The 22490-nt window shown below is 58.0% G+C and overlaps 1 protein-coding gene across 3 annotated transcripts; it reads left to right on the top strand.

Annotated features, from left to right (window-relative positions):
* Positions 1-301: 301 nt before the first annotated feature.
* SGTA (small glutamine rich tetratricopeptide repeat co-chaperone alpha) lies at positions 302-17276 on the top strand. Of its 3 annotated transcripts, none has more exons than XM_058537636.1 (12): positions 302-359; positions 6250-6389; positions 7712-7818; positions 8122-8206; positions 9299-9398; positions 10291-10395; positions 11441-11579; positions 12305-12367; positions 13767-13804; positions 14356-14445; positions 14685-14807; positions 16010-17276. In XM_058537636.1, the coding sequence occupies exons 2-11, from the start codon at positions 6290-6292 to the stop codon at positions 14797-14799; spliced, it is 942 nt and encodes a 313-aa protein (XP_058393619.1). In that variant the 5' UTR covers positions 302-359; positions 6250-6289; the 3' UTR covers positions 14800-14807; positions 16010-17276. The 3 variants fall into 3 exon arrangements, with proteins under 3 accessions (XP_058393619.1, XP_058393620.1, XP_058393618.1); XM_058537637.1 differs by lacking the exons at positions 302-359; positions 16010-17276 and adding exons at positions 405-442; positions 15787-16003; XM_058537635.1 differs by lacking the exon at positions 302-359 and adding an exon at positions 406-442.
* Positions 17277-22490: the final 5214 nt, after the last annotated feature.

Raw genomic sequence — 22490 nt, 5'->3', positions numbered from 1 at the left:
GTGGCCTGCTCAGCACCACGTGGCCTGCTCAGCACCACGTGGCCGGCTCAGCCGGCCGGCAGAAGTCCGCCACTGTCCCACCATGCACCGCTCCATTCCCGCTCCAGAGGACGAGTCAGTCCTGATTTCCGGCCTCCTGTCGGTCGCAGAGGTCAGTTGCCCTAACGACCAGCTCGTCCCGCCTCCAAATTACGTCACTTCCCCCCGCGCCCACCGCGCTAATCGACGCGCCTGCGCAGAAGGAAAGCCAACGGGAGCTAGCCCCTACCGCGCAGGCGTCGCGGCCGGGGGGCGGGGCCGGGCGGCACCGCGGTGCGCAGGCGCAGCCGTCGGTGGGTCGGGGTTCGGCCGCCTGAGAGGTGAGTGGGCGTTCGGTGCCGAGCCGGACGGGCCGGGGTTCCGCGGTTCGGGACTCCCGGGGCTCCGGGGCCCGTCAGAGGAGGTCGGTACGTGGTTGGGGTCGCTGCGATCCGCGGGATGCTGTGAATGGGCGGCGCTGAGGGGAAACTGAGGCCGGGCGGCGTCGGGCGGGCCCTCGGCGGCCCAGGTCCCCGTCCGCCGGACCCCAGGCGCGGGAAACGCTGGTTCGCAGGCCCGCAGGGGGACGGCGGGAGGTAAAAGCGCCCCGCACGTCGTGAGCGCGCGCTGGCTGTCCGCTGCTGCCCGGACACACGGCCCCTTTGAATCGGGGAGTCCCGTTCGTGGGGCGCAGGTCGAGACCCCTGTCCCAGCGCCGCCACTTTCCACCTGGCTGAGCTTGGCCGGCCCCCTGGTTTCTCCGGGCCTCAGTTTCCCACTCTGTAAAACGGGCGTCGTCACGGTCCCTGCCTCGGGCGGTGCTTGGGGGGATTAGAGCCGCAGGACCCAGCAGAAGTGCGAGCTCAAAGCGGGGTCTGCAGTTATGTCTCATCTCACCCTTAGGGTCTTCTGCGTATTGTGCCAGACGTGGGAGAAATCCGGGGCTGGGGACCAGCTCCACCACCTCTCGCTGGCTGTGTGAGCTTGGGCGAGTCGCCTCCCCTCTCCGAGCAGCACTTTGCTTCTACAGTAGGGGCAGTAGAAGTATCTGGCTCCTAGGGTCATTGTGAGGTTAAAAACACGTAGAACATTGCTTTAATCAGGTTCCTGGTGCTTGTAGGGCATGGCTGGTTTTGTTATTAGGCGCCAGAAGATGTGAGTGTGCTCTGCATCTTTTAAAACGACTGATGTTTCTGTTTCTTCTGTTTCTGTAACTGATTATTTGTTTTGTCTGCTTTTCCGCTCCCCAGCCAGGGGTTTTAGCCCCCCAGGGGACACTGGATGATGTCTGGGGACATTTGTGGTTTTCAGGGGGCCGGGGGGCTCCTGGCATCGAGTGGCTGGGGGCCAGGGATGCTGCTCAAAACCCCACAGTGCCCAGGGTGGCCCCCCACAGAGAAGGACCCGGCCCCACTGTCCACAGTGCCGAAGTGAAACCCTACCCTAGACTAGCGATTGTTTACCAGCAAGGGCTCCGCGGGGTTGGGGGGTATTATGTGCAAGGTTTTGTGTGTGCACCCATTTTTGGGGGTGAGAAAAGGGTACTTTGGAGTTTAGGTCTGGAATCAGACTGCCTGGGTTCCAAACTGCTGATTTGTGTCTCAGCCGGGTGAACTTGGGTGGTGCCCCCATCTTGCTGAGGATGGGGATTAGATTAAACAACCTGGGTTCTCAGCAAACTGTGGTCGGGGCGCAGATCCAGCTGCAGCCTGTTTTTGTAAACCAAGTGTGGGAACCCAGCTGCCCCTCCGTCGCGTACCCGCTAAACTGCGGCTGCTTTTGCACTACAAGAGCAGAGTCCAGACGTTGCCACAGAGACCCTGTGGCCTGTGAAGCTGAAGGCACTTACTCTGCCGCTTGTCAGAAAATGTTTGCTGACCCCTGCAATAAGCCATTGCATGTACAGCAGTCAGCTGGGGGCCTAGAAATTTCTCAGCATTCCACGGATTTCACCAGAGGTGTATAATTCAGTCTTCCTGGAAGGGTGAGTGACTCGGAGTGGGTTAAGCTCTGCCCCAGATTGAGAGCTGTCCTTTTACTTGATCCTACATTTTTTTGCCAAGACCCAGCACTGGCCTCGGCGGGAAACGCTCAGAGAGGGTTGGAGGAATAAAGGGAATTGTTGGTAGGTCAGCAAAACATAAGGTTTGTTATCTCTGCTGCTGATGAGGAAACCAGAACCAAAGAGAAACGGCCTCCCCGAGGAACTTGGTCACGTGGCTCTGACTTTGACGAGGACCTAACATTTTCCCGAGTCCATACAGGTCAGACGCCCCCAAGTGCTGGCGCTCAGAGGGAAGATGATCTGTCTAAGGGCTCACAGTCCAGTGGGGGGAGACAGGCCAGGAAAGAGTTGGGAAGCCTTGTAGGAGATGCTGGACCAGAAGCAGGACTGATACTTGGGCTTTGCTGGAAAAAGAGGGTGTCCAGCTCTGGCCGAGGAGGTGACCATGCAGCTGGGCGTCGGAGGGAGAATAAGATTCCTGGATGAGTCGGAGGGAAAACGAGCAGGTGAGTTTGAGTGGGGCATAGAGGGTTTGGTGAGGGGCCTCGTGTGCACACTCGTGAAGTTTCAGGAGGCTGTCAAGGGGTCTTAAGTGTGCCGGGCATCCTGGTGGCATTTTAGAACCTGAGCTGGAACCTGAGCTCCAGCTGTCGGGACTGCCCTTTCTGGGGGACCCGTGGTGTCCTAGGACTGGGGAGAGGAGCAGAGCACCCGCCTGTACACGCTGGTTTATGAGAAGAGCTGTGGGTTCAGGGGTGGACAGTCCTTCAGAAAGAGGATCCTTCTCCTTCTTGGGGTGTGGGGAGGCCAGTCACTCATTTTAGTAAGTTGTGCCATTTTTTCCCTTTGAGTGATCAGTTCTGGGCAGGGAAATAGAAAGAATAGAGGCTGATCTTTTTTTAGTTTAATGATAAAATGAAAAGGTGGACTGAGAGGTGGAAGGGGGTCTGAAGACCACCAGAGGAGCTGGCACCGGGCCCCCCGCCACTCCCGGGGGCCCGCGTCCGTCCACCCTCCCCAGGCTCCCTCCTGCACCCTGCGCCTCTAGACCAGCGCCCCGCTGGTGCCTTCCGAGAACTCATAAAGCCCTCACTGTTCGGGGAGAGAGGACGCCTTCTCTGAGAATTTTGTCCAGCGGCCAGAGCCCTACAAGTTGTGATTGTTCACAAGACGCTGGGTGCCTAGGAGCCGTCGAGGAAAAGCGCCATCCTCGTGCTCTGTGGGGCCGGGCTTGGCGAAGAGGAGAAAGTTCGTTCGTCTCAAAGCTGGGGCTGCACTAAGATTTGCAAACTGTTTCGTATCCTCCCCTCTCGGTGAGGTGGGAGGAGAAGCAACGGTCTTTAGGGACCCCTTGTGTCCTTTGCTGTGGACCCACGCTCCCCTTCCCGCACGTCTGAAATCCAAAATACTCTGCAAACAGAAGATTTCCCGAAGGTTCGCAGCAAAGTCTTTTGGCCAGAAAATCTGATTTATGCTGCCCTAGAGCCTTTATTTTTTCTGCTTAGCGGCTTCCAGAGGTTTTCACTTGGGGGTGGCTTGGCAGTGTCTGGAGACATTTGTGACTGTCACCACTCGGTCAGAGGGGGCCAGGGATGCTGCTCAGCGCCCCACACTGCCCAGGACGGCCCCCCACAGAGAAGGACCCAGCCCCGATGTCCGCAGTGCTGAGGAAGGGGAGACCACGTGTTAATTATCTGGGGAAAAATGGAGTCTGATCCCTGCTCACAAGAGACACCAGAAGAAATCCCTGTGGTCAGACGGTACGAACCAGGGTGTCCCCAGCATCTGTGAGTCCCTCGTCTCTCCCTCCCACTCAGTGTGTGTGTTTGAACGTGGGCAGCATCCTGGGGCCTCAGTGGTCAGATGGTTATGGAACAGAGTCTCCTGGGGGTCAGTGGAGTCCCCTAACCCAGAGGGGCTCACCCAGGGCAGTTCTGGCTCCCACCCCCCAGGGGGCACTGGATGGAGACCAAGAGTGCTGTTAAACATCCTGCAGTGTGCAGGATAGTCCCCACAGCAGAGAATGGTCCAGCCCTGGATGCAGATGGCCTAGTGGGGAAACCCTGCATTAGGCCCTGAATTCTCACAACAGCCTGTGAGGACACCCCTGTCACCCCATCTTATAGAAGAGGAAAGTGAGGCATCACTGGGATGCTCAGATGTGACATAGAGCATTCCCAGGGACGGGGAAGGTGACGCGGGGTGGGCTTTGGGCAGACACAGCTGGGCCTGAGGCGTTATGACTCCAGACTCTGTCCTCCAGGGCAAGGGGACCTCCCTGGCCGGTCATCCATGCGCCAGGCCCAGGGCAGGTGCCAAGTGGCCCTGACTCCTTGACACTCAGCATGTCATGTTGTGGGGCCGACATTTCGGGGGAGATCACATCCGTAGACCAGGAGAAGCCCCCGATGCAGACAGCGACAGATCATACCAGGGAAGGTAGGCGAGAGTTGCCTCAAATGAGGGGTTCAGTGGGGTTAGGAGAGTCGGGCTCCACATGTGCAAAGGCCCTGAGGTGCAAAGGGCGGGAGGCATTGGGAGAACTGAGAGCATGCCGGAAATGCGTGTGACTGCATCTGCAGTTTTCTAAACCCTCAATACCCCCTCAGTCGTCACCCCCTCCGGTCCCAGAGAGCAGGAGACAGTGTGCTCAAGAGCACCTCTCCTTGTTTACTCTGAAGCAAGCACTGTCACCGCCAGGATCCGTCACCACCAAGATCCGTATTGGTTCTCCGGCAGGGAGAGCAGATCCGCGCGCGCACACACACGCGCCCACGGACACAGACACACAGCCAGGCCAGTGTGAACCTCGTGTGACCCAGCACCGCCCCCCTGGGTCCGACGTGCTCGGAAGCCCTGCCCGGAAGGCTTAGGCCGGTTGTGGCGGTTGCTTTCCGTGGGCCCCTCTGTGTGGCCCCAGAGACCCTCTGCGTCTGCGCCTGCGCCTGGCCGTGTTTCCTCCGGGCTCTGGCATGTCCTGATCACAGACCTCCCCGTTCCAGGGGCGCTCTTGGGCCAGAGGCACTCGCTTGGTAAAGGCTCATTGTGTCCAGAAACAGGGGCGGAAAACTCATCACCATCGCCAGAGAGCATTCCGGGGGCGGCCGTAACTCTGTCCAGCTGTACAGAACACAGCTGTTTTCAGTTTTCACTTTTTAAAAATCGAGATATAATTCACATACCATAAAATTCAGTAGATTTTAGCATATTCACAATCCTCTGGAACCGTCACTACTAATTCCAGAACATTCCACCACCCGAAAAAGCAGCCCCGTCCCCATGAGCGGTCACTCCCCATCCATCCCCCAGCCCCTGACAACCGTGAGCCCACGTTCTGTCTGTGGATGTGCCTGTTCTGGACATTTCACGTCAGTGGAATCACACACCGTGTGGCCTGCTGTGTCTGGTTCTCTCACTCCCTTTGTTTAAGACGCAGTTGTCCGTGAGTGTAGTTTCCCATGAACCAGAAGCAGAGCCCCGAGCAGGCTGGCCGCGCGCGTCTTGACTGCACTTGCACGGAGACTTGGCGGCGCCAGAGCGCTGGCATCATCTCCGTCTGTTGTCAGCTGGCGAGTCAAGCCTGGGGGGACATGACTTGCTCTTCTCAATTTAATGTAACCGTCTCTGGCCGGTGACGGGTTACTAACATGATAATGCTGTCAGGGGGCCCGCTCCTCGATTTCCAGGGAGCCCAGGTGTTGACCCCACTGGGGGTGTTTTAGGGGATCCTAAAACGCCTCATGCGGATCCTAGCCGTGCCGGTTAGAACTGAGCAGCCCTGGGCAGGTGTGTGGACCCCTGTCCCGAGCCTGTTTCCTCTAAACGCTGCCTTGGGGGTCGTCGTATGAGGCACTGAGACGTGTGGTGTAAGCTGCCTTAGGCGCTCAGGTCGCAGACCCCTTGCCCTCGCTTGTTATTCTACTCCACAGCTCTCCCCCTGGGCACTGTGGGGCCAGGTCACTCTCGGGGGGCCGTCCTGGGCCCTGTCGGGGGTCGAGCAGCATCCCTGGCCCCCCCCACCCGATGCCAGGAGCACCCCCAGTGTGACAACTACAGGTGTCCCCAGACGTCGCCCAGTGACCCCGGGGCAGGCTCACTCCTGACCTAGGAGTCAGCACGTTGTAGGGAGCCAGAGCAGGCCCTCGGACAGCCTGGAAAAGGACCAGCGCCTGGGGGGGCCTTTCAGACTGCTCAGCCCCCCTCATGCTCTGGGCTTGGGTCCGCAGATCCTAAAGACCCCCGGGTGTCGCCTCTTCGCATCTCAAAATGGACAACAAGAAGCGCCTGGCCTACGCCATCATCCGGTTCCTGCACGACCAGCTCCGGCATGGGGGGCTCTCGTCTGACGCCCAGGAGAGCCTGGAAGGTACGTGCGGCCCACCACCCTCCCTTCCTCTTTTCCTCCCTCCCACTGCACGGTGCTGCCCCTTGGTCACTTCAGGCTGGGCCTCCTGCAGGTATTGTTAATCTCCCTGTCTTCTGTCAAGGTGTGGTTCCAGAACATTCTCTGCCCTCCCAGCGTGTGTGTCCTGTCAAAGGAGAAAGGCTCTCCTGAGAGAGGAGGGGGCGGCCACCATGCCTAGAGGCTACGTGAGGCTGGGGATGGGGAACCCAGGCTTGAGCAGCAGCCGTCTGCCCGACCCTGCTGCCAGCCCGCTCCGGTGTCCCGCCCCAGAGTCCAGCCCCTGACATCCAGCTCGCCTGGCCCTCGGCTACAGAGCACCTGCCAGGTCTTTTTGGGGGTGTGTGTGCAAGAAGGCCAGGCGCAGGGCCACATCGCCTTCGGGCTGGGAAGGTCCTCCACGCCATTCTCCTGTCCCGGGAACGTCTCGTGGTCCCCGCCGGAGGGGAGTGGGGGGAGGGCCTTGGCCTCGCTCACCTGTGCGTCCTCAGCGCCTCCCCCCAGGCAGGTCTCTGTTGGCAGCAGCCCCGGCTCAGGCTGAGCACCGTCACTGTGGGGCTTTGCCTGAGGGCGGGTGGACCCGCAGTGTGCAGAGGAGGTGGCCCTGTTTCCCACTAGGGGTCAGGCCCAGGGCTCAAGGGGCCCTACACACGGAGGAGGAAGGTGCTGGTGTCCTGGGGCGGAGCAAAGAGTCGGAAAGCTGGGCACACGGGTGTGGCTGGCCCCCGCAGGCTCTGTGGGCCACCCAGTCTGCTGGTGGCCAAGTCAGGTGGTCACAGGGCTCTGGACTAGTCCTATCCTGCATGGGACCGTGCGGCCTGTGGAAGGAACCCAGTCGTGAAGACTTAGGGCGGGGCCTGGCCTCAAGCTCCGGCTCTAGCCGGATTCCCAGGAGGAGGCCCAACAGAGCGTCCCCGGGCACCTTGCCCCACCATGGCACTCGGGCCGGGCTAAGCCCCGCCGTCCCCCAGCTGGGCGGCCCGAGCATTGTGACCCCACAGAGAGCCCTGACGTCCCCCACCAGAGCCCCCTGGGTGAGGACAGCGTCTTCCCTCCTGCGTCCCCGCTCAAGGGGCTTAAGGGACGTGTCCATCCATCCTGAGCTTTCGGAAGCTGTCGGCTGACGGGGTCGGGAGGAATCCAAACCAGGGGTCCACGAGGGCACATGCACGAAGCGGCCCACGGTCTTTGCAAACACTCTCGAAGAAGAGGCGTGCACCGTGCCCCAGCCTCAGGGTCAGAAACTCAGGGTCGCCTTCAGAAGATCCCTCTGTCCTCCCTTACAGTGGCCATCCAGTGCCTGGAGACCGCCTTCGGGGTGACGGTGGAAGACAGTGATCTGGCACTCCCTCAGACTCTTCCAGAAATATTTGAAGCAGCCGCCACTGGCAAAGTGAGCCTCGGGGCTTCCCCCAGCCACCTGCCGGAGCAGCAAGGGGACCAACTGCTCTGGGGCACCAACAAGGCCATGTCCTCTCCTGGGCTGGCCGCCTGGGGTGTGGTTCCCGCTTGGCAGCAAGAGAAGTGAGGCACAGGGGCCACAGCCACCTGGGCCTGAGTCACCTTCCCACAGAGCGCTGCTGCTCTTGGGGGTCCCCTGAAGGGGAGGGCGGGAGGCTAAGAGGCGCAGGGTTTGGAGGAGGACTGCGGGATTGCCTGCTGCTCCTCGAAGAGCTTCTCTTTGCTTTGGGGCCAGGAGACGCCGCAGGACCTGAGGAGCCCCGAGCGAACCCCGCCTTCGGAGGAAGACTCGGCCGAGGCAGAACGCCTCAAGACTGAAGGTGAGCAGTCTTTCTTCATCGCCACCAGGCACCTTGTTCGCTCGGACTTTGGCGGCTCCAGGGAGGGTGAGGCGGGCTGGTCCCAGGCTCTGGAGCTGACCGGAGGGGTGCTGTTGAGCAGTGGATGGCAAACCAGCCTTTGGAGACGAGGGCCAGGGGCTTTTAAGAACACAGGTACAAGAATGTGGAGACATCGGACTCTCACACACAGCAGGTGGGAATGTAAATGTTGTAGCCGCTACTGAAGACAGTCTGACAGCTCCCACGTGGTTATGCACAGAGTGACCACGTGACCCAGCTGTTCCACCCCTAGGTACGTGTGTGCCCAGGAGAAGTGCAGACACATGTCCACAGAGGTGCTTGTACACAAATGCTCATAGTGCATGATTAGTGATAGCCAAAAAGTGGAAGTGAGGAAGTGACCCAAGTGTCTATCGACTGATGGTGGATAAATAAAACGTGTCCACCCACACACTGGACTATTACTCAGCCAGGAAGAGGAGTGAGGCCCTGACACAGCCACACCATGGACGGACCTTGAACACATGATGCTCAGTGAGAGAACCAGACACAAAAGGCCACACGGTGTGTGATTCCACTGATGTGAAATGTCCAGAACAGGCAGATCCACAGACAGAAAGTGGGTTCGTGGTTGTCACGGGCTGGGGAGGGGATGGGAGTGACTGCTGGTGGGGGCAGGGCTTCTTCTGGGGCGATGAAAGTTTTTAAACTACATAGAGGTGATAGTTAGATAACTTTGAAATACCAAAAACCACTGTATTGTACAAGTGAGTTTTATGGTATGTGAATTACTTCTCGTTAAAACTGGGCTATTTCTGAAGAAAGAGATAATTGATAGTATTCGAGACTTGGGTTCCCAAACAGCACAACCAAGGTGGTGACAGCCGCCGTCACCGAGTGCTCTTGGGCCAGGCCCTGCAGAGCGCTTGACGCAAACCACACCCTCCTCCTCACCCCGCCAGCCCCGCTGAAAGCTCCTCATACCCCCAGGTAGAAGCCCGGGAGAGCAGAGTGCCATCTCGGCCCCTACACGTGAACAGCGGGGTATACATTTTTTTCCTTTCTCTTTAGGAAACGAGCAGATGAAAGTGGAGAACTTCGAGGCTGCGGTGCACTTCTACGGAAAAGCCATCGAGCTGAACCCGGCCAACGCCGTCTATTTCTGCAACAGGTACCGGCGGGGGCTGGTCGCGCGTCCCCGAGCGTCCGTCCTGTAGGTTAGTGACTGCTCAGCCGCAGTCCCAAATACCACGCAAGTGTCAGGCGGCCAGCGAGGTGTCACTGAGAGCCGATGATGGCGGTAAAATTAGGTGGCAGCGTACTCGAGCCAAGAGAATAACCCGAGATTTGGATACCATGTACACGGCAGCGTTAGTAATAGTGAAGAGCTGCGTGTGGCCTGTGCTTTTAAAGGGAAAGCTGAGTGAACTCGCACGCAAGCCTCTTGGTACAGAAGACTGTGCTGGCGAGTTTTTCACGACAAGGGGGATGGAGTGGAGAGCAGGATACAGCATCGGGCGTCTTGTGTGAGAGCCGTGGGAACAGACGGTGTAGAAGAGACCAGAAGGGCGGATGCCAGAGGTCGTGCACATCACCTGCAGGGTCCGCTTGCTTTTCGTTTCGTTTCGTTTCATTTCATTTAACTCTTTGGGGGAATGATTCCAGGTTTACAGAAAGGTTGCAGAGACCATACAGAGAATGCCTCCAATAGCCTTCCCCCGGAACGGCTGCTCTCCAGTTAGCGTTTTAACAATAGTTACGTATTTGGCAACATAAAATGGGCATGAGCTCCCCCCCGCAGCGGGAAGACCTGGACGGCAGAGCCCCAAGACTCCGGGTTCAGACCCTGGTCCCATGGCGTGGGGCCACGGTCCTCTGCATCCTTCAGCCTCGGTTTCCCCCCGATAAACGGGGGCAGCACCCAGCTTGTCACATGCTCTGCACAGGTGCCCAGCAGACGGAAGCCCATGTACCACACCCCTTGGCAACCCCGTATCTACCCCACCTTACAGATGGGGAAACTGAGGCCCCCTCCTCTCTGACTGCCCTGCTTGTGTCCCCAGAGCCGCGGCCTACAGCAAACTGGGGAACTACACCGGGGCGGTGCAGGACTGCGAGCGGGCCATCTGCATAGACCCGTCCTACAGCAAAGCCTACGGCAGGATGGGGTGAGTGCCGGCCGGCGCTGTCCCGGGGCCTGGGGAGGGCCTGGGCAGTCTCTCTGTCCCGCCTTCACCCGCATCCAGCACATTCTTCCTTCTATTGTGTAGAGCTGTTTCCACACCCACAACCAACCCTCCAACACCAGCCGGGTGTCCAGCAGTTGAGGTCGATTCTGACACTACCCGGAGCTAGTGCAGACCCCACACTTTAAGGACCCAGCCCCCCAAGACTGCCTCCACTTCAGACACCAGTTGAGATTGGTGTGGGGGCACCGTTGCTTCTGACCCACTGGCTGGAAATTGGCTAGAGGAGGTTCCCACCGCTCCTCCTCAGGTTCAGTAATTCACTAGGCTCACTGGACTCAGGAAAGCGCTTTACTTGTGTTTCTTGGTTAATTATAGAGAACACGCAGGAACACAGGTGAAGAGGCACACGGGGCGAGGGGCGAGGTCCAGAAGGGTCCTGGGCGCAGGAGCTTCTGTCCCCGTGGAGTTGGGGGCCCCATCCTTCCTGCACGTGGATGCCTTCACTAACCGGGACTTTCTCCCATCGCATTGTGCAGGAGTTTTATAACCAGTCTGCACCAGCCTCCCTCCCCGGGGGTTAGGAGGTTAGGGGCTGTGAGGTCGCACCCTCCTGGCCACTAGCCCCATCCTGAGTCACCTCATTAGTATAAACTTAGGTGTGATCAAAGGGGCTCGTTATTCATAACAAAGGACACACCTGTGACTGGAGTTGAGGAGCTTTGCACCGGGAATAGGGACAAGGACCAAATACATCTTTGTGTGACTGCCGCTCCCTCCTCCGAGGCCCCTCAGCGCTGTCAAAGCCCTTTGTGTTGGCCCCACCAGGGCGCCAGCGCTCATGCGTTTGAATCCTTGTCACGTGTCTGTCTTCTCAGCCCCTCCCCTGACCCCTTGTGTGTCCTCTCCACCGACCCTGGACACTGGACAGAGAGAGACTGCCCCGAAGCAGTTTGGGGCCTGGGGGCTGAGGGAAGGCGGGCAGCCTCCCGGGTCCTCTCCCCACGTCCCACCGTCTCCCCCCAAGCCTAGCGCTTTCTAGTCTGAACAAGCACACGGAGGCCGTGGCCTACTACAGGAAGGCCTTGGAGCTGGACCCCGACAACGAGACGTACAAGTCGAACCTCAAGATAGCGGAACTGAAGCTGAGAGAGGCGCCCAGCCCCGTGAGTGCCCCCGGGGGCGAGGGTGTGACTGGTGGGGAGGCGGGGGCACCGGGCGGGCCGGGCATCTGTTGATGGGGTACAGCCAGGCACGCATGGACACGTCTGTCAGGAAGGGAAAAGCGTATCCTCACAGATCTGCAGGTACAGGAGGGGACACCCACAAGGCGCCGCCAGGGGGTCAGCAGGCAGGTGGAGGGCGGGGCGTGTGGACCGGGGCCTGTATGGCGGTTCCCTCAGGAAGGGACAGCAGGGCAGGGCCAGCAGGCCTAGGATGGGCTGGTTGAGTCATTCTGTGGGCTCTGGGGCGCAGGGGCTGCCCCTGGTTGTCTGGCGCCTGGTCCTGGGTGATTACAGTGTGAGAGCCGATAGAGGAGGGTGGGGCTCTGGGGTGGCTGGTCTGCGAGTTGTTTACTGTCTCTAGGAACTGGCCACCCAGGGAGGGGCCGTCCCTCCAGGGCCAGCAAGGCGCCATGTGTCAGAGCCTCAGAAAGCAAACGACGAGGTCGATACACTGTGCTTTTCCCAAGCGGTCAGCACCGTGGTTCGGGCCTTGTACGCAGCACCTGTGGCTGCAGGGCCTGGCCGCCCAGGCTGATAGACCATCCGAGCCGTGCACTGCCTGGGTTCCGCACGGGCCCCGCTTGGGGTCTGACTCAGTTCCCAGGGGCCAGCCGGCGTGGGCCGTGTCCAGGGGCCGCTAACCAGCGCTTTTCTCTTCCCCGCAGACGGGAGGGGTTGGCAGCTTCGACATCGCCGGCCTGCTGAACAACCCGAGCTTCATGAGCATGGTGAGGAGCCCTCCCGTCTCCCCCGCCCACGGCGTCCCCGCCACGCCCCAGGCCTGCGCCTGCGTGTCGCTGCCTGCCACAGGCCAGGGCTGCCCGACCGCTGCAGACATCGGGGCGGGTCACTCTCTGGGGGCCCGTCCTGGGCGCTGTGGGGGGGTGAGCAGCATCCCTGGCCCCACCCACTGATGCCAGGGGCACCCCCAGTGTGACAGCCACACATGTCCCCAGACATTGCCGTGTATCCCCTGTGGGCAGAGTCCCCCGGCTGAAACCCGCCCAGTTTCAAGCATGAAGGGTAAACTGGAGAACTACATCCCCGCCCCCCAGCTCGGTTTCCTCCTCGCAGCGTGGAGGCAGTGATCGCTGTGTGGCCACGCCTGCTTCCTGGGGTTCAGATGAGACACCACAGAGTACAAGGTGCTCCCAAGGCGGAAGCACCGCCTTCCAGCGCCAGAGACTCAAGTCCAGAGGCATTTGCTCTGTGCAGGGACTTCTTTTGAGAGCGGGCTCCCCCGCTGTGACCCACAGGGGACCAGGCATGTCCGTTCCTGGGTGGTCTTGCTCAGCCTTACTGGTGGCTTCAGGGTGCAGGGTCGCAAACTGTCGGGAGAAGAAAAATCCTGAACCCACCGGCAGTCAGGGAAACGTCCTCACTACAGTAAGGAGCGTCTGTGGATGGAGGATGAGACACTACGCCCTGCAGAGAGCATCCTGGCGGGAGGAGGACTGGCCTGACAGTGGTCACACGTTGACCTGATACATCCTGGGTCGCAGACAGCTGCCCACCGCTGGGTTTATGGCACACAGCCACACTCGTGCGCTTACATACCGTCCGAGGCGGCTTTCTCAGTACAACAATGGCAGAGACCGTGGCCCATGAAGCCAAAAATATTTGTTCTCTGGCCGTTTACAGAAAGTTAGCTGGCCCGTGAGCCGCGGCCTGGAGGGCGGGCACCTCTTTGGTTTCCTGGTCATCCACTTCTCAGCATAGGTCTCAAGGGGGTCATCCTCACTGGGGAGGTTTGTGCACAGAAGTGTCCAATGCAATGTCATTTACCCGTAGAGCAAAACTGGGAACTCACTGTCCTGAAGTAGTCAGGGGCTGGAAAAGAGAACACGTCCACACAGCGAAACCTAAGCAGCCAGGGACAAAATGATGAGGTGCCTGGAATCTCTTAAAATGAGAGTCCAGAGCAGGGTTAAAGTGGCAGAATGTGAGGGTCACAGTGCGTGAGGAGGATGGGAGTCAGATGCGGGAAAGGCCGGGAAGACCACGCACCCAGGGGCGCACACGCCCTGCGTGCTGAGCCAGGAGAACCAAAGCGGGTTACGAGAAACCTTTTCAGTGAAACTGTGTGTTTGGAGCTTTCTTTCCTGACAGATCTGTTCTGTTCTTCAGGCGTCAAACCTAATGAACAATCCCCAAGTTCAACAGCTGTAAGTGACAACCATCCCCTGTGGGTTTTCTTGTGGTTAAGTTTCTATTTTATTGTGGTAAAATATACGTAAAACTTACCATTTTAAAATTTACAACTCACTGGCGTTAAGTAGATTCACAATGTTGTGTAACCATCACCTCTGTCTAGTTCTAGAACATTCCTTCACCCCAAAAGGAGACCCCGTACCTTAGCAGTCACTCCCCCCCACCCCCACAACCCACTTTCTGTCTGTGGATATGCCTGTTGTGGACATTTCACATCAATGGAATCACACGCCGTGTGGCCTTTTGTGTCACAGACATGGCCCAGTGTCCCCTGGGGGACAGCATTGCCCCATTGAGAATCACTGTCTTCAAGCCAGGAAAGAATGTTCCTGGGAAAGCCGAGGAAGTTCACAGGGGCCGTGGTCAGAGAGGGGTATGGGCTGAGGGCTGCCAGGCAATAACAGAGACCATCTCCTGCCAGCGGAGGCCAAGGGCTGAGCAGGGCCGAGGTGGGAGTGGGCAGGCTGCGGCCCTGCTGTCTGCGTCACGTGCTCTGTCCTTGCAGTATGTCCGGGATGATCTCCGGCGGCCACAACCCCCTGGGGACTCCCGGCACCAGCCCCTCGCAGAACGACCTGGCCAGTCTCATCCAGGCGTGAGTAGACTGCTGGATGGGGCGCACGGGCGGGGCGGGGCGCACCCACGACGGGCAAGGGGGAGAAGCAGTGCTGTGTCCTCCAGCGAGTGGCCACACCGCCCTCGAGGGGCACACGTGGGGGCATGTCATGAATGCCTGGGAAACGTTTCCCTGTGAGCAGCGGAGGGAGCGGCAGGGAGGGGAGGCGCGGGGGGGGGGTCTGGCTCCCGCTGAGCCTGGGCGCGCCTCTCCCGCAGGGGCCAGCAGTTCGCCCAGCAGATGCAGCAGCAGAACCCCGAGTTGATAGAACAGCTCCGAAGTCAGATCCGAAGTCGGACCCCCAGCGCCAGCAACGACGACCAGCAGGAGTGACCGCCCACGTGAGTCCCCCTGTGCCACGGGGCCCTGGGAGCCCCGATGGGGCGGCTCTGAGGCCAGGTGGGGGGCGTCTCGGGTCCTCAGGCCCCTTTCCGGGTGTTTCCACCCAAATCCGGCTCCTCGCCTTCCCGACCGTCTGCAGGTGGGCTGTGGGCTTGTGGCTCAGCTGGGGCCACATAGGGACAAGGGTGGAAACCCCACAGCTCCCTGGAAGGGGTGCTGCCTGAGTGCCTCCGGGCCACACTTGTGCAGAAAGAATGGAGGCCAAGTGCGGTGGGAGGACCGGCCGGCACCTGCCTCTCGCTGCACGCGGATATTCTGCCTGGGTTGTGCAAGTTTTATTTTTTTATTTTTATTTTTTTTCTGTGAGCAGATGTTAACATGTACAGTTGCTTAGAAATACACTCGGGTGTCCCAGGAGGGTCCTTGGCGGCCTTGGCTGGCTCGGTTAGCATCCCAGGGCCCTGGACCTCCGTCCTGTCCCCAGTAGATTGAGTGCCCTTCCTGCTCAGGAGAGGTTTTCATCTGGCCTCGCTGTGACCTCTCTTTATTTCATTATCATCACTCCTCACGTGCTTTTTTTTCTCCCTGCCCCCCAAAGCCCCAGTAGATAGTTGTATGTCACAATTGAACATCCTTCTAGTTGCTGTATGTGGGCCGTGGCCTCAGCATGGCCGGAGAAGCGGTGCGTCGGTGCACGCCCGGGATCCGAACCCGGGCCGCCAGTAGCGGAGCGCGTGCGCTTAACCGCTAAGCCACGGGGCCGGCCCATCACGTGCTTTTTTTTAATCATGGTTTTTTATAGAAATATTTTAAGAATAAAAACATAAAAAAGCAGAAAAAGCAACTTTAATATTTTCACCCAGAGCAACTAATGTTAATATTTTGGGCACTTTTCTTCCCAGTTTTTTTTTCTTTTTTTAGTTCGATTTTGGTTGTAACCTTAACCATAAAGTACCTTCACAACATTTTCACGTCCAGGCCACCAGAACCACCTGCGATGATGGGCACATTCTGTATCTGTACTAACACAGCAGCTGCTGGCCACACGGGGCCTTTGAAATGTGGCCGTGGGGCCGCGGGACTGAAGTTAATTTAGCTTTAAGCATTGGCCCGTGGTCCCCGAGTCTGGGCGCCCCGTGGGTCCCCAGTCTCCTGCCTGGCACACGCCCTGACTGCCCACCTTCCTGTCTTCTCCTGCCAGCCCTCCCAGCCACATCGGGCCCTTCCCAGCCAACTGGAAGCCTTCTCACGTTTTGCTGTTTTCTCCCATTGGACTGCCTGCCCAAGAGAGAAAAAAGAAATTGGACCTGCATGTTAAGACAGATTTTTATTATTTTTAGTTTTTCCCTTCGCCCCCCCCCACTTTGTACTCTCTCACGGCCCACAGACCCTTCTCGAAACAGAGCCAGCAGCTGTGAACACAGACCAGCACCAGTCTCCCTCCTGGCCCCTTGACAACCCAGTCACTAAAGTATTTTCTAGAATATTCCAGGGCAAGGGTAGTCTGCGTGCCGCTTTCCAAGAAGCGGCCAGTTTTATGTCAGCCCACGTCGGGGGTACCTCGGCTCCGGAAGCCCCTTTCTGCAGCTCCTGCCGCCCTTGATCTGTCTTCAGGGGCCTTCCAGCCCTGTGAGAAGCCGCTTTGTGAGTCGACCTTGGCCGCCCGGCCATGCCTACTCGGACGAGCTCACTGCCAGCCACGGCCTGGGCGCCTGGGTCCGCCCGGCCCTCGGACCGCGGGTTTTTGCATGAGGAACTCTTTAGTTGCAGCTTCCTACAAGACGATTTCCGTTACCCTGTGCCCTGTCAGGGGCAGAACCGGGACGTCCTGGGGGCCCAAGACAAGTTTCTGGGACTTTTCTTCCTATCGAGCTTTTTGACGGAGGCGTGTCTGACTCGGATCCTCTTTCTCCAGTGCTGATGGCCGACAGACCTCGAGGGGCGTGATCACGACCTTTCAGCCTGGCCCCCGAGCCTATCCTAGCCTGTCTGTGTCCTGGCCCACTGCCCTTCTGCCCACAGGTGGTCCCACCGGCCCGGCACATCTGGGTCCTCAGCGAGCCCCCACCTCCATATAGAGCTGGTGGGGGCCCCTGGTGCCACCGCCCCGGCCTGAGATTGCCAGGCAGCCGCCAGAGCTGCTTGTAGGGGGGACAAGCCAGGGCCAGGACGTGCAGCCACTGCAGGTGTCCCCACGGCCCCTGCTCGAGCAGGACCGGGGAGGGAGGAGAGGTCTGGCGCCACTGCACCAGCGACAGCGTTGGTGGCTGGCTCGTCGGAGGGCCGGCCGTGGTCTAGGGCCGTCTGCAAGGTAGACCCTGAACCGTGTGTGTTGTAGGTAATAGTAGGAGACGGGCTGCCGCCAGCCACCTGCAGCCCGTTACACGTCCTCGAGATGTATCCTAACTTGAGTGCTAGCCGTGGCGACAGGCGTAACGTGTGGGGAATAAATAGACATCGTGACCTCTGCTCGGCTCTGCGTGACCTCGGTGCCACCCTCCCCTCCCTGCCCCCAGCTTCCGGAAACCCCAGCCTGTAGCTTCCACATCACTGGGCACACGCTACGTGGAAATCATGGCAGTGCCTGACATGATGCCTCTGTAAACACTTCCTGGGCCAGGGGTCGCGGATGGCTCCGGAAACCGCAAACCTCTGGGCACATCCTATGTTCCTTCCTTCCCTTAGCTTTGTCTCCAGTCACCCCCTAGTGTAAAGGATGACCTCGGGTCGGCCTAGGCTCCTAGGTTCTTGGACAGAGCAGTGAAGTTATTCTGTGTCGCTTTTCTAGTATGTTCTCATGGCACATAAACTCCCCATTCTGTAACCCAAAGAGCCTGAGAGAAGTGGTCCCAGGCAGCAAAGAGCCCAAGAACTTTCTGGGCTCATCTCAGCCCCAATCATCGGGCGCTCTGGGGTTTCCTGGGCTTGGAAAGCGCTCCGTGAATGTCATGTAAACTTTACATGGACTCTCGGTCCCCATTTACAACCTGCCCACGGAAGCACCTATATGCCCATTTCACAGGCAAAGGCACGAGCTTTGTCTGCCCTGTGGTCACCCAGCCCGTGAATGTCAGACCTGGTGCGGCCTGGCCCCTGGCACAGAGCCAGAGCCGGGAGGGGTGCATGAGGACCCCTCCTCCATGTGGGGCGGCCCACTCCATCCCCAGGTGGAGAAACGCGATTCCAGGCTCTGCAGTTAACTGTCCTCAGCTCCCACGAATCACAGAAAACGGACAGAATCAGCCGTCCCCGGGAGCACTCAGTGTAGTGAGCGCGGTAGACGGAGCGGGGAGAGTAAGGCCGGCGTGTCTTAGAGGGTGGATGCCTCTCTGTGGGGCATTCCTGCCCCCAGGGGACACTGGGAGCCGTCTGGGGACATCTGTCACACTGGGGGCGCTCCTGGCATCAAGTGGGTGGGGGCCAGGGATGCTACTTAACTACCCACAGTGCCCAGGACGCCCCCCCAGGGAATGACCCGGCCCTGATGTCCGCAGCACCAAGGGGGAGACCCTGCTCTAAGGGCATCCCGGGCAGTTGAGTCTGACCAAAGGCGAGGAGTTGAGCTGCTGGGCAGGTGAGCAGGGGTCACGCTCCACGAGGCGTCCTGAGGGGGTGGCACCGGAGAGGACGTGTCCCAAGTGTGGGCTGAGGCCGGCTGGAGGACAGGTAGGTGAGGCAATGGCCGAGGCCACATAGCCCGCGAGGGCAACCTAATGGTGCTCCTGAGCGTGTCGCAGGCTCTGTTTCTCCAGGGCCCAGGGGACTCCAGTCAGGTGAGACCATCTTTGCTCAACCCTGGGCCTCCGAGCCAGAGGGTGGAACTCAGGCACAGCCAAAAGATGGCCTCGCAAGGAATTCTGTCCCACACACAGATTTTACCAAGGACCAAGAAGGGCATGGGGGAGTGTGTGAGCGTTCTCCAGAGAAACAACCAGCAGGATGTATGTATGGAGAGAGATTGACTCTAAGGAATTGGCTCATGTGATTATGGAGGCTGACACGTCCCAAGATGGGCAGTCAGCAAGCTGGAGACCCAAGAGAGCAGATGTGTAGTTCCAGTCTGAAGGCCAGCGGGCTGGAGACCCAGGAAGAGCTGATGTTTCAGTTCAAGTCCAAAGGCAGGAAGAGACTGATGTCCTCGCTCAGCAGGCAGGAGCAGTGCCCTCTTAGCCTTTTAGCACTATTCAGACCTTCAACTGATTGGACGAGGCCCACCCACATTGGGGAGGACAATGCTTTACTCTGTCTACCCATTCATTTATTTTTATTTTTATTTTTTTGTGAGGGAGATCAGCCCTGAGCTAACATCCATGCTAATCCTCCTCTTTTTGCTGAGGAAGACTGACTGAGCTAACATCTATTGCCAATCCTCCTCTTTTTTTTTTCCCCCAAAGCCCCAGTAGATAGTTGTATGTCATAGTTGCACATCCTTCTAGTTGTTGTATGTGGGACGCGGCCTCAGCATGCCCGGAGATGCAGTGCGTCAGTGCGCTTCCGGGATTGGAACCCGGGCCGCCAGTAGTGGAGCATGCGCACTTAACCGCTAAGCCATGAGGCCCGCCCTGTCTACCCATTCAAATGTTAATGTTCATTGAAACTTTCTCAGACACACCCAGATCCCAGGAACTTCCATGGCAAAAGAGACTTTGCGGGTGGAATTAAGTTAAGGCCCCTGGGTTGGGGGATGACCCTGGATCCCCCGGGGGCCCAGGGTCATCACAGGGTCCTCATCAGAGGGAGGAGGAGGGTCAGAGGCAGAGAGAGACGGGAGACGCTGTGCTGCGGGCTGTGCAGACGGAGGAAGGGGCCCCGAGCCCAGGACGCGGCCTCTAGAAGCTGGAAAAGGCAGGAGACAGTTCTCCCCGGAGCCTCCGGGAGGACAGCCCTGCTCACACCTGGACTTTAGCCCAAGGGAGGCCCGTGTCAGGCTCCAGACCTCCAGGACTGTGAGATGATAAACATATTGTGATCCACTAAATTGGTGGCCATTTGTTACAGCAGCCATGGGAAACTAATACACGTGTATACGAAGCATTCGTTCTGATGTCGCCGTGTTGCCCTCCAAAAATCTCACAGCAATTTGCCTTCCTTGTCTACCAATTTCCATTTCCACTCATAGTGTATGAAGACATGTCTGTGGCTGAAAATTTTCTAAGGATCAATTCTAATTGAGAAGATGGAGGGAGCTGCCTGGGCCGCTGTCTTTTCATTTTATGAAATTCCCTGTCTGGGTACCTTGGAACCACCGAATCAGGTGGTGTGTGCATTTCCTGTGGCTGCTGCAACATTCCCACAAATTCCGTGGCTTTTAACAACACACACTGTGCCACGGTTCTGGAGGCCAGAAATCGGCGTGGGTCTCGCTGGGCTAAAATCACAGTCACCAAGGCTGCTTCCAGCTGGAGGCCCCAGGGGAGAATCCATCCCTTGCCTTCTCCAGTTTCCAGAAGCCACCGTGGGTGGTGTAGGCGAAGAGGGGCCATCAGGACCTGTACTCGGCCCCCAGCTGGCCACTGGGCACTGGAAACACCTTTGACCCTTCCAGCAGGAAGCCAAAAACCTACCCACTTCCTTCGGCCATGGCCTGTGTGGGTCTCAGTGGGGTTGTGTTTCGCTTCCAGTGACCTTGAACTGCTGTCTCCTGCACAGGCTGCTTTGCTGTTTCTTCTCCATTGGACGATGGCCAACAGGGAAAGGACCATCAAGGGGGAGAAAGGAACGGTCCTCCGTGCTGCTGGTGGGTGTGGGAGCTTCCTGCTGTCCTCACCTGCCTTGTTACTCCAGGTGCAGTATGGGCCGCCCCCACTGGGGCTGGTCAGGGAGACAGGATCCCCGGGTTCCCATTGGCGTTTCCACAAAATCGCTCAGTGATTTCTACACACATTAAGCTTTGAGAACCACCGAATCAATGCAGGAAACGCATTTGTGTAGCTCCAGCTACATGCATAAGGAAATGGTTCAGTTTTTTAAACTGAGATAATTCACATAACATAAAACCCGCCATTTAAAATTGTACGTTCAGTGGTTTTTAGTACATTCACAGAGTTGTGCAACCATGACCACTAATTCCAGAACATTCCATCATGCCAAAAACCTCCTTTCCATGAGCAGTCCTTCCTCATCCCCCTCCCCAGCCCCTGGCAACCAGGAACCCACTTTCTGTCTGTGGATCTGCCTGTTCTGGACATTTCACATCAATGGGATCACACACCGTGTGTCTTTCTGTGTCTGGTTCTCTCACTGAGCATCGTGTGTTCAGGGTCCATCCACGGTGTGGCTGTGTCAGGGCTTCACTCCTCTTCATAGCCGAATAATATAGGAACTGGATCTTAACCCTGGCTAAACATTTGAATCATCCGGGAAGCTTTTAACAACTACTCATAAAAATAAAGTGTTTTGTAGGTAATATTGCAACTAGCAGGGACATCAACAAGCCACATCTTCCTCAAACAAGTCACCATTTAATGACCACCCACTGTGTGCCGGGCGTGTTAGTACCTTTCCTCCCGTTCTTCAAAGTGAGGATTTTCATCCTGAATCCACAGGCCCGGATGGAAAGCGTGTTACATACCAGGCTCCAGAAAGCCTGTTTGCTTTCCAATACACCAGCCTTCACGTCAAATCCCGTTAAAGGCTCTATGTTAGTTATCTGTTGCCATGTCACAAGTCACCATAAACTCAGTGGCTTAAAACATCACACATTGATAACTTTCCAGTTTCTATGGATCAGAAATCTGAGTGCAGCTCAGCTGGATCCTCTGCTCAGATCGCAGCAGGCTGCCGTCAAGGTCCCGGCCAGGGCTGCATTCTCATCTGAGGCCCCACTGGGGAAGGGTCCTCTTCAAAGCTCACCTAGGTTGTTGGCAGAGTTCAGTTCTTATGGTTGTAGGACTGAGGCCTCCAGCCTCCCTCTGGCAGTTGGCTGGAGGCTGCCCTCCCTCAGCTCCTACAAGAGGCCTGCAGCTCCTCACCACCCAGGCCTCCTCTATTCATTTCCTGGGGCTGCTGTAACAAATTACTACAAATTTGGTGGCTTAAAACAATATACATTTATCCTCTCATAGTTCTGGAAGCCAGAAGCCTGAAATCGGTTTCTCAGGCCCCAAATCAAGGTGTCGCAGGGCCGTGCTCCCTCCGGAGGTTCTAGGGGAGAAGCCCTCCTTTGCCTCATCCAGCTTCTGCTGGTGCCAGCGCCCTTTGGTTTGTGGCTGCATCGCTCCCATCTCTGCATCCGTCTTCACATGGCCTTCCGTTCTGTGTCAGATCTCCCTCTGCCTCCCTCTTATAAAGACCCTTGTGAAGACGTTGGGCCCACCCAGGTAATCCAGGATCATCTCCCATCTCAGGATCCTTAACTTAATGACCTCTGCAAAGTCCCTTTTGCCACGCAAGGTGACATATCCACAGGTTCTGGAGATTAGGACGGGGACATCTCTGGCGTCATTATTTAGCTCTCTCCACAACTCCCAACACGGCCACTTCATCAAAGCCAGCAATGGCAAGGGAGCCTCTAGAGGGAGTTGGCTAGCAAGACGGAATCTTCCGTAATGTAACGCAATCACGGGAGCAACCTTCATCACCTTTGCTTTACCCTGTGGGTTGGAAGTGAGTCACGGGGGCCCCCACACCCAACAGGAGGGGATTATGCAGACGGTGACCACCAGGAGGTGGGGGTCATTGGG

Source organism: Diceros bicornis, unplaced genomic scaffold (assembly GCF_020826845.1).
Source record: "Diceros bicornis minor isolate mBicDic1 unplaced genomic scaffold, mDicBic1.mat.cur scaffold_67_ctg1, whole genome shotgun sequence".
NCBI lineage: Eukaryota > Metazoa > Chordata > Mammalia > Perissodactyla > Rhinocerotidae > Diceros > Diceros bicornis.
The sequence above is the reverse complement of the archived record's forward strand: the minus strand, read 5'-3'. Positions and strand labels throughout refer to the sequence as shown.

What these genes read in the sequence shown, in the direction of transcription:
- SGTA (XM_058537636.1), top strand. Translation starts at nt 6,290, where the DNA reads ATGGACAACAAGAAGCGCCTGGCCTACGCCATCATCCGGTTCCTGCAC. An exon ending in GCCGTCTATTTCTGCAACAG is followed by an intron (nt 9,399 to 10,290) that starts GTACCGGCGGGG and finishes TTGTGTCCCCAG; the next exon opens with AGCCGCGGCCTACAGCAAAC. An exon ending in AAAGCCTACGGCAGGATGGG is followed by an intron (nt 10,396 to 11,440) that starts GTGAGTGCCGGC and finishes TCTCCCCCCAAG; the next exon opens with CCTAGCGCTTTCTAGTCTGA.